Genomic DNA, 12,738 nt, shown 5'->3' with positions numbered 1-12,738 from the left:
TAAGCAAGCGCATCTGCAAGCAAACAAACACATTAGGGTTTTATTTTGATTGATTTATTTATTTCTAGGATTTTCCCTTTTTCAGAAGTTTTTGTAATTGCATGCAACCACTGAACTGAATTCTAGACACCTTTAATTTTTCCAACAGGAAGTCCAACAGTGTTTCTCAGATACAGAATGGTCAAGGTGATTATTAGTGAATGTCTGAACTCAGTTCCCCTGTAAGTTCCCACATGCGTCCTATAACAGAATAACCACATACTTTTGCAAATCTGAAAATTTTATATGTGTGTGTGTGTGTGTGTGTGTGTGTGTGTGTATATATATATATATATATATATATATATATATATATATATATATAATGAATAAATTGAAACGTGTCATATTTCTGTTATATTTCTTCAAAATAAATGACAATTGGTATATTTTGTTATATCATGCAAAGACATTCACTTTTTAGGGTCACTGTACCGAAAACAAACAAACAAAAATAAGGTTGATATCAAATGCTATTTACAGCTGCATATATATTTCCTGCATTATTAATAGTCCCCTTCCTCATGGTTTTCATTCATGAGCTCTCTTGTCATTAGCTTACTGAGTACCAGGTAGATTTAAATGTGTAATAGGAAAATACAGATTTTCATTCTTACTTCGCGGAGTCATCTTGAGGGAAATTCTCTCAATAAAAGCCCGCTACGAGTTCCCCTTCTCAGAGCAGAGTTAAGATAGTTACAAATGGAAATCCCCCGATCTGCAGCATGGAACCGGAGGCGCAGCTATAAAAGCGCCACCGCGCCGCACTCTGTGCACACTTTACTGCTGACTGCGATACAAGATGGATGTACACAGAGCTGGCATGACAAACTTTCAGGATTGTGATATGGATGAAATGGATATGAAAAACAGGAGAATGCAACACTTGGAGGAACGCGTCGACAGCGGCGTGGATTCGCTAAAGGAGGACGAGTATATGAAAATTGTGGAAGAAATGGAGATTTTGCGTTTTGAAGACCCGATTGCGAATCCAAAGGAGACGTGTGAATCTTGGACACAAGAAGTCACTGAGGATGGAGATACGTAAGTGTAACTTTTTTTTTTTAAAGATAAAAATAATGCAATGCAAGTTTCTTATATAGCCTTAAAAAAGTGCAGAAATTGACCTATTTAATGCAACTTGCAACAATTGTGAACAAAACCTACTTTAGGGTGTCTAAAATTATTGTTGATTACATTAAATGAAACAAAGCATTTATTGTTAGATTACTATTCCCTTAAAAATAATGAAGTAGGCTACAATATTTTTAGAACATTTTCCATTGGGTCCAACTGAGCAATTTTTACTGTAATTGTAAACAGAAAAAAAACATGCGTTCAATAACCTTTTCGAGAAGTTATGCAAATAGTTTAATTGGCGAAATATCTCTAAAGTGCGGAAGTAAACAAATCTCGTTTTGGAGAAGCGCCCAAAGTGGGAGGCGCTTGAGAAACAAAGTGCGCAGGCAGGAAAGTCCCTGGCGCGCGGCCAAGCGCAGATACTGTATCAGATGTGTGGAGCCACACTGGTTGGAAATAACCTTCAAAACTCCATTCTTGCGAAACGCCGCCTGCTCGTACTGTGTGTGTCTGCTAAACCACATGAGAGTGTTCTTAAAATAGTTTCTAAAAAAAAAACCCTCCCACATTATTTTCCAGGTATCTTCACCTTGCCATCATTCACGAGGCGGAAGATTATGCCACCCAGATTCTCAAACAGTGTCAGAACGACCCGTTCCTGAACAGACAGAACAACCAAAGACAGGTAATTGAGCTCCCACACACACAACTACTCACTACTACACACAATCCACCTCAAAGAGCTGGTTTTCCAAACCTGACTAACATCCAACCTCCATCTCCAGACTGCATTGCATCTCGCCGTCATCACAGAGCAGCCACACATGGTGGACAGACTGCTAAAGGCCGGCTGTGATCCACGGCTGGTCGATCAGAGTGGAAACACAGCCCTCCACATCGCCTGCAAAAGAGGCTCCCTAGCTTGCTTCTCAGTACTGACTCAGATTCAGACCCAGCATCTGCACTCCATTCTCAGCTTCCCAAACTACAGCGGTAAGTCATAGTCTGGAGTAAAATCGCAGCACTGTGATTCTTTTAATCATGAAACAAGTCTCTTATCATTTTGAGTAAGCCGTTTTTTAAAATACAATCCTTCTTTTTCTATTACAGGACACACGTGTCTCCATATAGCAGCCGTTAACAACTACCTCTCAATGGTGGAGAGTCTGGTCCAGCTTGGGGCGGATGTAAACGCAAAGGTACGGTATAAGTTTAAACCACTCTCCAGCTTCACAAATGACTCTTATATATGCTTGAAAGGAGAACTAATGTAAGATTTATTGTGTTTAGGAGCAGTGTAGCGGCCGTACGTCACTCCATTTGGCCGTGGACCTGCAGAACCTGGGTCTGGTGCGCACACTCATCGCTTTGGGAGCAGATGTTAACAGTCTAACCTATGGTGGATACACGCCGTACCACCTGACCTTCGGCCGACTGGACAGCGAGATCCAGAAGCAGCTTTACAACCGGACGGCTCAGGAGCTCAGAGCGATGCCAGAGAGCGAGTCCGAGGAGAGCGATGAGGAGTGTTTGTCTGATGAAGATTGTGTAAGTTTCTTTGAGAAACCTCTCCTACATTTTACATTCCATCTCGATGTTGTGAAATTCATTTTATGTAACTATCATTTATATTTATACATCTTTCTCATTTTTTTTAACAGATGTATGATGACATCCAGTTCTGTGGGAGATAGTCTGGCCCTCAGGACAACATTCACCATAATGCAAAGCAGCGAATGCTGTAGGTGCTGTCTCAAGGTCTGGGACGGGGTGCACCATATCCCAGGAAGTCAATCCCTTGATGGGACTCCGCTAAAGTGGAAAAGAAGAGCTGAGCCCCTCACGGGGGCATGATAGCGGTGGTGCTGTTCAACATGGAAAGAACCCCAAAGATAGCTGGACCAAAACCTTTACCAATATTTTTGAAACCAAAGAGTTGGGAAAATGTATATTTTGTGAATATATAGAGATATATTTTTATATTTGTAAATATGTGAAATGAAACACTTGTTGATAAGGTTTATAGTCTATATATGACACTGAAAATATTTTTACATTAAAAACAAAAGAAGTGACACGAATTCTGAGTCGGGGTGTTTCTTGTATTGAATGTGCTGGAGTGATTTCAGAAGGCCTGGAAATTTTCTGAGTTGTGAAACTTGTGAAAGAACATGTAAACCCCTGTAGTGGTGGAATACCAGCCCATAGTGTCGGTTCAGAAAAAAAGCCCTCGGTGTGTACAGTAACTCATTTCCTTTCTGGAACGCATGAGTCGCATAGATGCGTCACTATAGTTTGAATAAAATTCCTTGGGTCTGCTAAAATGGAGTCATGAATATCTGACTCACGCTCAGTACGAAGTTCCCCACAAGAAAGAGAAATGAACACCACCGACCACTGGAGGTTATATATTCATTGCTACGATTACATTATGTGTGTGTCTGTATGAACAGATCATCCACAAACACATGATGGATCAGTGCAATTTATGGATTATTCAGATCGCCACCTAATTCGAAGTCATAGCGCTCTTGTTAAAAAGGCATTAATCATGTTTATGGAGACGGATGAGCCAGGAATCATGAATTTTAGGGAAATTCCATAGCTTTGTTCTCCTGACAATGAGTATCATACTATTAAAACCATTGGAAAGATTTCAATGTGACATACATCGTAATCATCTTCATCACTGTCACATGGTGAGAGGTGAATTCCAACTCCATTCCAATATATATATATATATATATATATATTTATATTTATATAGTAGTCAACATTTGAAGTGGATCAAAACCTTTCGTCAAAGTTGTCCTAAGACATGAGCGCTTTTAGGTTTTTGGACACTTTTGATGAAAGATTTTGATCCACTTCAAATGTTGAATACTTTCATCAAAATTGTCCTAAAACCTAAAAGCGTTCATGTCTTAGGACAACTTTTTCTGATCCACTTCAAATGTTGGCTACTGTATATATATATATATTATATGTTTATACATCTATATTTTTTTTGAAAGAAGTCTCTTTTGCTCAACAAGGCTGCATTTATTTGATAAAAAATACAATAAAAAAGTAATATAGTGAAATATTATTACAATTTAAATGAACCATTTTCTATTTGAATATATTTTAAAATGTAATTTATTTCTGTGATGCAAAGCTGAATTTTCAGCATCATTACTCCAGTTTTCAGTGTCACATGATCCTTCAGAAATCATTCTAATATGCTTGATTGAAGCTCAAGAAACATTTTATCATCAGTTGAAAATAGTTGTGCTGGTTAATATTTTTATGGAAACAGTGAAACATTTTTTCAGAATTCTGAAAAGACCATTTCTTTAAAATACAAATTTTTATAACATTATAAATGTCTTTACTGTCACTTTTGATCAATGTAATGCATCCTTGCTGAAAGTATTTATTAATTATTTTCTGGTCTTATTGTTTTTTTTAATCAAACGTATTTGAGGATCAGATTTACTATGAGAGCTCCACAGAAATTTTAATTCATATTTGTTCATATTTTCAGTTAAACCACAAAGATGAGTAGTATCTGGTTAAGGAAAAACACTCAGATCATCAGTGTGATTAAACTCAAAAGCACGTGTTTGACGTTCCGTGCGTGATCTCTAGCCTGCCCTACTTGACTCTTGTTACACTTAAGACGCTCAAAGTTCACAAAGAATTCTACGAAATGAAAAACAGGTTTGTAAAAGATTTCCCTGTTGTCAAATCAGCTAGGGAAAACAGGATCCAGTGAAAATGAAAAATGTGCATGATGGGGACTCCCCCAGTAAAACAATCATTCTGCTATACGAGAAGAAAAAGAGAAACGAAGAGAGCAGGAATCTTAACAATATTTTTCTCAAAATGTATTTAATGGAACGGGGAATTTACATAAGAACAAAAGCTCAGAACGGGATCCTACGTATCTCAATACTGTGAGCAGCACCCTGGAGATTTTCAGTCCCTCTCAGCCAGAGACACCAAATGAGTGTCCACCTCTGACTCTGACAGAATCCTGGAACAGAGCGAAGGAGCAAGTCATTTTAGGTGCCACAACCGTGTAAAACATAATCAGTGCGCTCTAATTATAATACACATCTGGCATTCGGACACGTCAAATGTGACATAAATGAGCCATGTTGCATCATTTGATGAATATCAATACTGAAGCTATCGACTGCCTTTCTAGAAGTGATTTTCTGTAGAAGAGAGTGCAGATGGTGAACACTGTTCTTCCACCCACCTGAATTTCGGATCCTCTGCCGTGATGACGCCTACCTCCAACTCAGATGGCTTGAAATCGATCGACAGAACAGCTGCTAAACAAGTGACCGCCGTCTGTGGATGGAAATGGTTTATTAGTGCAAATCTACTAATTAAATTAAATTAAACACACAGATAATCCAGTAAAATAGATTTTTTGGCTTTAGGATGTATATACAATAGTTCAAAACAGCACACATCCTAAAATCAAAAATCTATTTTTATTGTAAATTGATTATTTCATTTTAAAAGTTCACCCGAAAATTACAATTCTGTCATTAATTACTCACCCTCATGTCGTTCCAAACCCGTAAGACCTTCGGAACACAATTTTTGATGAAAACTTGAGAGCTCTCTGACCCTCCCATAGACAGCAAGGATCCTTACACGATCAAGGCTCAGAAACGTAGCAAGGATATAGTTAAAATAACCCATGTGACATCAGGAGTTCAATTGTAAGTTTACGAAGCTACGAAAATACTTTTGAGCTCAAAAAAAAAAAAAAAAAAGACTTTTCAACAATTCATCTCCTCCCGTTTACGTTCAGATCAAAGCATAAACAACGTAAACAACGTATCCGCGTACGGTGCTGCTGACACAGAATGGCATACGTTGTTTATGTATGTGATAACTACAAAATGGCGCTATAGGGTGACGTGGAGGAGACGAATTGTTGAATAGGGATGTAGCGATTCACTCAACTCACGATTCGATTCACGATTTTGAGATCACGATTCGATTCATGAAAAATACCATCTAAACTTTTCTAAAGACAGTAAGTTCCCCTCAGACATACATTCATATAAACTCCTACCCCTAACTGAATCGCGATTTGTGTAGCATCTCAACCGATTTGAATCGATTTTCAACCGGCTCGCGGTTAATCGTTACATCCCTATTGTTGAATATAGTCGTTATTTTTGTTTTCTTTGCACACAAAAAAGTATTCTCGTAGCTTCGTAAAATTACAGTTGAACTACTGATGTCACATGGATTATTTTAACGATGTCCTTGCTACGTTTCTGGACCATGACCGTGGTAGTGTCCTTGCTGTCTATGGAGGGTCAGAGAGCTCTTGGAATTCATCAAAAATGATCTTAACTTGTGTTCTGAAGATGAACGAAGGTCTTACAGGCTTGAAACAACATGAAGGTGATAGATTAATTAATTTTCATTTTTGGATTAACTATCCTTTTAAGTAGCTAGTAGTTTATATATATAACCTTCCCTTGTTTCGTAGATTTCAAAATACATAGATTAGCAATACTGTCAACAAAGAAATTGTGTAAGAAATCAGGAAGCAAGCATATATAACCAATCCTTTCTGTAATATCTTTAACTACATTATTGAGCAAAGCAAGTTTAGAGGAAGTTGATATTTCCATTCCAAAGAACCGGTGCTATGGTGACTAGACAAAGATCTATTAAACACCCTGAGGTGTTGATGTGGGCAATGTTAGCAGCAGGAATTCATTTTGATGAAGCAGTATCAAATGCTTTCTTGTACCTCAACTGTCTGCGCAAAGGTCCAGTCAAGTTTCTTCTTCACTTTTTTCTCCAGGAAGCTTGTAGCCTCTGTCTGCTTGACACCTGCAGCCGTGGCCTTGAAGCCACAGTAATAACCTGCTGGGTCACACTTATACACCTGTGGCCCGAGCTCCTCATCTACACCAATTACAATCATGCCTGGAAAAGATACCACAACACAACAAATAAAGGAACTTTGTACAGCAAGTTGTACACAAACAACCAACATGCAATATTAAAACTCGGTGCTCGCGTCGCGGTCTCGGCGATTCCACGCGGAACATAAATACAAACTGAAAAACCTGTGAAATCCAAGTTGAAAAGTTCTGAGAATGTTTAACTTCTGTATTTATTTGATTGTTTTACAATTGTTTAGCTTCCTTTAGGAATCCTGCAAGCAGATGGAATTTTTTGTTCAGATCAAATGTTATGACATTGTATGTCACAATTATAAACAAACTGTGAACCTTTAAAGTAGAGTCTATAAATATATATTTTTATAAAATACATTTTATACATGCATTTAACTAAAGAATCGTGCAAGCACTTGAATATTTCCCCCTTTACTCGTACTGCACAAAAAGTGGTTCAATAATGCTGAATGTTATAGGGACTGATTATTGCAAATGCAGATCCCAGTGTGTTCTGGTTAAACTATTTTTATTTATTTTTTTGCTAAGGTTTGCATATGGTGGTGTGTCCTTAATGACAGCTTTCTTAAAAAAATATATATCCTATTCCTAAAATAAGAAATATCCCAATATATCGCCTTGCTTACAGTATTGCAATGTATCGTATCACAACCCCTGTATCGTATCGCCAGATTCTTGCCAATACACAGCCCTACGCAGCGCTGGTGTAATCTTGGTCCACTCTTCCTCCAGTTTCCTCAGTTTGGTGACTGTAGTGGGCTTCTTTGCCTTTACTTTGTCATCAAGGACTTTACAGAGATTTTGAATCGGGTTTAGATCAGGACTCTGGCATAGCCATTTCATTATTTCAATGTTCTTAGCTTCAAGGAACTGCTTGAACCTACTTTTGTTTTGCAGTGTGATGGGGGCATTGCCTTGCATGAAAATTGCAGGCTGTTTGGGAGACGATTGCAGGGAAGGAACTGCATGTTGCTGATGGAGGTTCTGATAAACATTTGAATTCACTCTGCAGTGTATCTGTATAAGAGCCCCCCAGAAAACATCCCCCAAACAATAACACGTCCTCCTCCACCTTTCCTTCTTTACACACTTTGGGTTCAGTCTTTCCTCAGTTTGATGCCGAACAAAGTTTCTCATCAGACCCAAATAAATTAAACTTGCTCTCATCACTAAAGTGAACTTTGGACCAGTTCTCCTCTCTCTATACAACATGCTACTCAGCAAAGGTGAGCCTAGCCTTTTTATTCTTTCTGCTGCAAATGTGTACTTTCAGTCCGACTTCTCTTAAATGTCCCGAGACAGATCCCTACCCTGTTCAGAACTGAACTGGCAAGCAATTCCAGCTGCAGCGTTGAACCGAGTCTCTGCATTATCCCATCTTCTCTTGCATTTGTCTTACGTGGGCGACCAGCCTTTTTGGGGACCTGAACAAAATAGTGTCATTTTAAACCTGCAATATTATAGAAATTACAGATTTGGAACGACCAGCTTCTCTTGCAGTGGCTGAAAGTGATGTCGTTTTGGCCTTCATTTGGACAATCTCCTGTCGCAGGGTTTCAGTCACCTTAGAACAGCCCGCCATCTTACAATCTCAGGGAAAATTGGAGGAATGCAGCCCGTTAAATAGGGTTTGTCATATAACTAAGGAAATTAGCACCAGGTGCCAAATTAACACCAATAACTTGTAGGTTCTTGTAAGTGTTCTCTAATTTTGATCAGAGTTCTTTTTCCAATATCTCACTGAAGTTTTTGATTCTGCGCTTCAGAATACAATTACTTTATGAAATGTGCTTAAACTGCTCTTCTACATTAGGGTAACTTCAAATAGGACTAAATATTTGACCTCGAAATTTAGGAAATGATAGGTTGTTCCCTAATTTTGACTCCTACTAATATATATATATACAGTGCCCTCCAAAAGTATTGGAGCAGTAAAGACAAAATTGCTCTGTTGGCTGTGGAGTCGAGACATTTACAAATATGATTAAAATATGAATATGAGACAAAACTACAGAATGTCACATTTTATTATTAGCCGTTTCATTCATTATATATATATATATATATATATATAATGAATGAAACGGCTAATAATAAAATGTGACATTCTGTTCTAAGGTGACTGAAACCCTGCGACAGGAGATTGTCCAAATGAAGGCCAAAACGACATCACTTTCAGCCACTGCAAGAGAAGCTGGTCGTTCCAAATCTGTAATTTCTATAATATTGCAGGTTTAAAATGACACTATTTTGTTCAGGTCCCCAAAAAGGCTGGTCGCCCACGTAAGACAAATGCAAGAGAAGATGGGATAATGCAGAGACTCGGTTCAACGCTGCAGCTGGAATTGCTTGCCAGTTCAGTTCTGAACAGGGTAGGGATCTGTCTCGGGACATTTAAGAGAAGTCGGACTGAAAGTACACATTGCAGCAGTATATATATATAAACCCTTAAACTTAATTTTACCTATTTGCCTGGAAAACATTTTTCATTTTAAAGAGACGTACTAAAATAACTATAAAACTACATATATATATGTAAGGAATAATTGACGACGGGCCGTTGAATTATTAGAAAAATAATGCACACCCGAGGTGGTGATGCGGCCGCGACGCGAAGCGTAAGTTTTAATAAAAAACTAGAATAGTATCTCAATGATACTAAAAGAACGCTGCACAATGTGTCGATGTTCTCTAAATCTAAATTAAAATTAAATAAAAAAAAAATACAACTTCCAACAGATCTCCAATACTTTGACATTAATTTCATAAAAATAACTTAAGACTTGAATACATCTGCTTCCAACCATTAAATATGGAAATAATGTTTACACACAGCAAAAATAATGTTCTCTGTATTAAAAAAAGAAAAGAAACAGTATCTTGTTTTCCAGTCCAAATGCTTATAGATTCTCAAATCAAGATTTACTGGAGAAGCAAAACGACAAAAGATAAGAACTTGTTTTCTATGAAATTCATCAAATTGAAGTGAGAGTATGATTAAAACAAGAACAAATATCTGCCAATACGCTCAGAAAAATAGATTTAATTGAAAGGGGAAACATGTTTTCTGATCCCGCTGACAGATATTGGTTCCCGTTTCAAGCATAAACTCACTTATTTTTTGTTCAACTTCTCAGAATACAAGACTTTATATCTTAATGTTTCATTTCAAGTAAATGTATCTTGATTTAAGGATGTTTAGATATTTGTATTGTGAGAAAAAGATATAAATGTAAGACTTTCTGCTCTGATTTAAAATCTTTCTGAATAAGGATTGTTTTTGGCAGAAAATATGACATGCCCCCTTTAAACTACTTTATGTGTGTGTTAATAATTCAGAAAGTGTTGACTTACAGCAGCCGAGCGGCCTCATCTCTGCATTCTGTGTATAAACCTGAGAGATGTCAGCGATCCTTTTACAAAGCATGTCTACTGGAATCTCATAACCATACTTGTACTTCCAGTTGGCAGCCTCATAGCGAGCTCGCTGCACTTGAGACCTGCTGTCAGCTGAACGCAAAACACAAGTCATTAATGAGCTCATTAGTTCCAGCAGACATCATGAAAATGACTCTCAATGTGGATGAGATCTGTACCTGTCATTCCTGACATTACGCATCCGATGTTCTCTGTGATTCTGAATAAGTGTGTGACAGTGGAAGAATCAAGCAGCTGGTCCTGGAAAACACAGATGGTCTTAGATCACCAGCACCACTGGAACTGAACCTTCCAGTAACATTAATAAAAGTCACCCTTTCCACCAACATTTCTGCATGTTTCCACCAAACAAAAAGACATTACAGGTTGGAAAAATCTGAATTAAAACCAATTCAAAATCAAATGAATGTTTGCATGCGTCGCGTTGTTTGTGGGCAGGTTATAACATAGCCAATAACAACATTGTTTATTTCTCAAATCAGTGAAACGGCGGCCGATTCCGAGAGATGTTTCTCAGACAACCAGGCCTAAATTCAGTGGAAAAAGGGTACATGACAGCATTCTTACAGGGACTTTTTTCTGTGTGACGACAACTGCACAGTCTTTCCCCCGAACAGCAACCGATGTCAGACCACCCTGGTTTATGGCCTTGAATGCATATTCTGTAAAAAATTCATAAAAGTTATTTAGAAGGTTAAAAGTTACTAGCAAATGTATTTCAAAATTAGGCACATTTCTTAATGGGAATAAGCTTCAACACTCACTTCTCAGACGGTTTTAAAGAAATATAATATTCCACCATTATGCTTTAACAATCAAAACAATGTACTACCTACAGCTATTTGTGAATCTTACAAAGAGTTTTTAGCTTATACAAAAAAAAAAGAAAAACTCAAATATGATTTACAAGATAAAACCTGGTCCTTTGATTCATTTTTATTATTATTTTTACTTATTAATGCACCTGATACTACCGTTCTATTTCAAATATATATTGTTGTTTACATAAGTTATTATCAATAAAACTGGTATTTTGGGGGGTACATTTTTGTAAAGAAAATCTCACCAACCAATTATGTTAGTGCCTCAGCAACATATATCAATGCACATCACTGTCGCATTAAATCAACTACTACACATTTATAAGATAGTTTTGAATTGAAATCAGTAAATGTGGGATAAAATGATTGCATTAATGTTTAATGAGCTTATTCTCCACCACTCACTCTCTGCTAGTGCTAACGGTCTAGCTACTAGACTAAATGGGACTTTATATATATATATATACACTAGAACAAGAAAAATACACACATACAGGTAGAAGACGCTTTATGTGACAGAATAATAATAATATGAGTTCAACTGTTGGTGTGAGAGAGAGTGAATGCGAGCGACATGACTGTGCACTTACTAGCTCTTCTTCAAGTCCAAATAAAGCCGTCTGTACTCACCTACTTGGTAAAGTCTCCCCTCCGGAGAAAAGATGGTGATGTGACGGTCAAACCCCGCGCTAGAACCCCGGGACATGTTTAAAACAAATGTATTAGCCGTAAAATCGCAAAAGTGCTGCAGACTACACAGAATGAGTGACCCGGAAGCAGAGGATTGTTTTTCCGGTTTCTCTGACTGTTTTATTTTTTATTTTTAACTGTACTTGCAGGTAATATAATATTGATTTATTTAAAGGCCATATAAATATGTGTACAGGCTACTTCCATGACTTTTTACGCACTTTTAAGAGCATTTTGTGAAAATGCATTTGCAGTTAACCTGAAAAGTTTTCCAGTTCTCTAAAAGCATAAATATTGCCACTCTATAAAAATGTTAATCTCTAAAAACCCGAACGCTCTTTAAACTCTGATTAGAACGTTTAATGAACTGATTTAAAATTGATTACACATCAGTTTCCATATATAATTTGTGGTTGTTTTTCACACTGTGCATATTCTCAGAATAGCCAGCGAGACATTTGGACCTTAATAATCTTATCAAAGATGATCTTACCTCTACCTTTTATCTCTTAAATACATATTTATGAATCTGAGGTGAAATGTTCTTGACCTCAAACCTCTGTCCTGTCACACGGTTGTGAATGTTCTCTTATCTAATCTATAAGAATGTTCTGTTTCAGAGAAAATGGTTCAAACTTATCTCAACTCACTTCCTTTAGGTTTTGGTATTTGATTCTTAGAAGAATAGCTCATGCAGAGAAATCACATGCTTTAAGGCAAGTAGA

The 12,738-nt window shown here is 37.3% G+C and overlaps 2 protein-coding genes across 2 annotated transcripts; one reads left to right on the top strand and one right to left on the bottom strand.

Annotated features, from left to right (window-relative positions):
* Nucleotides 1-717: 717 nt before the first annotated feature.
* LOC306880019 (NF-kappa-B inhibitor alpha-like) lies at nucleotides 718-3,200 on the top strand. Its single transcript, XM_079433284.1, has 6 exons — nucleotides 718-1,083; nucleotides 1,699-1,804; nucleotides 1,905-2,112; nucleotides 2,230-2,318; nucleotides 2,410-2,667; nucleotides 2,781-3,200. The coding sequence occupies exons 1-6, from the start codon at nucleotides 842-844 to the stop codon at nucleotides 2,811-2,813; spliced, it is 936 nt and encodes a 311-aa protein (XP_079289410.1). The 5' UTR covers nucleotides 718-841; the 3' UTR covers nucleotides 2,814-3,200.
* A 1,368-nt stretch (nucleotides 3,201-4,568) lies between these two features.
* LOC306880163 (proteasome subunit alpha type-6-like) lies at nucleotides 4,569-12,325 on the bottom strand. Its single transcript, XM_079433491.1, has 7 exons — nucleotides 11,954-12,325; nucleotides 11,070-11,164; nucleotides 10,661-10,742; nucleotides 10,419-10,574; nucleotides 6,893-7,071; nucleotides 5,366-5,460; nucleotides 4,569-5,137 (listed from the first exon to the last, which is right to left on the bottom strand). Exons 1-7 carry the CDS (start codon nucleotides 12,027-12,029, stop codon nucleotides 5,080-5,082), a joined length of 741 nt encoding a protein of 246 aa, XP_079289617.1. The 5' UTR covers nucleotides 12,030-12,325; the 3' UTR covers nucleotides 4,569-5,079.
* Between the last annotated feature and the right edge of the window lie 413 nt (nucleotides 12,326-12,738).

Source organism: Barbus barbus (assembly GCF_936440315.1).
Source record: "Barbus barbus genome assembly, chromosome: 14".
NCBI classification, from domain to species: Eukaryota; Metazoa; Chordata; class Actinopteri; order Cypriniformes; family Cyprinidae; genus Barbus; species Barbus barbus.
The sequence above is the reverse complement of the archived record's forward strand: the minus strand, read 5'-3'. Positions and strand labels throughout refer to the sequence as shown.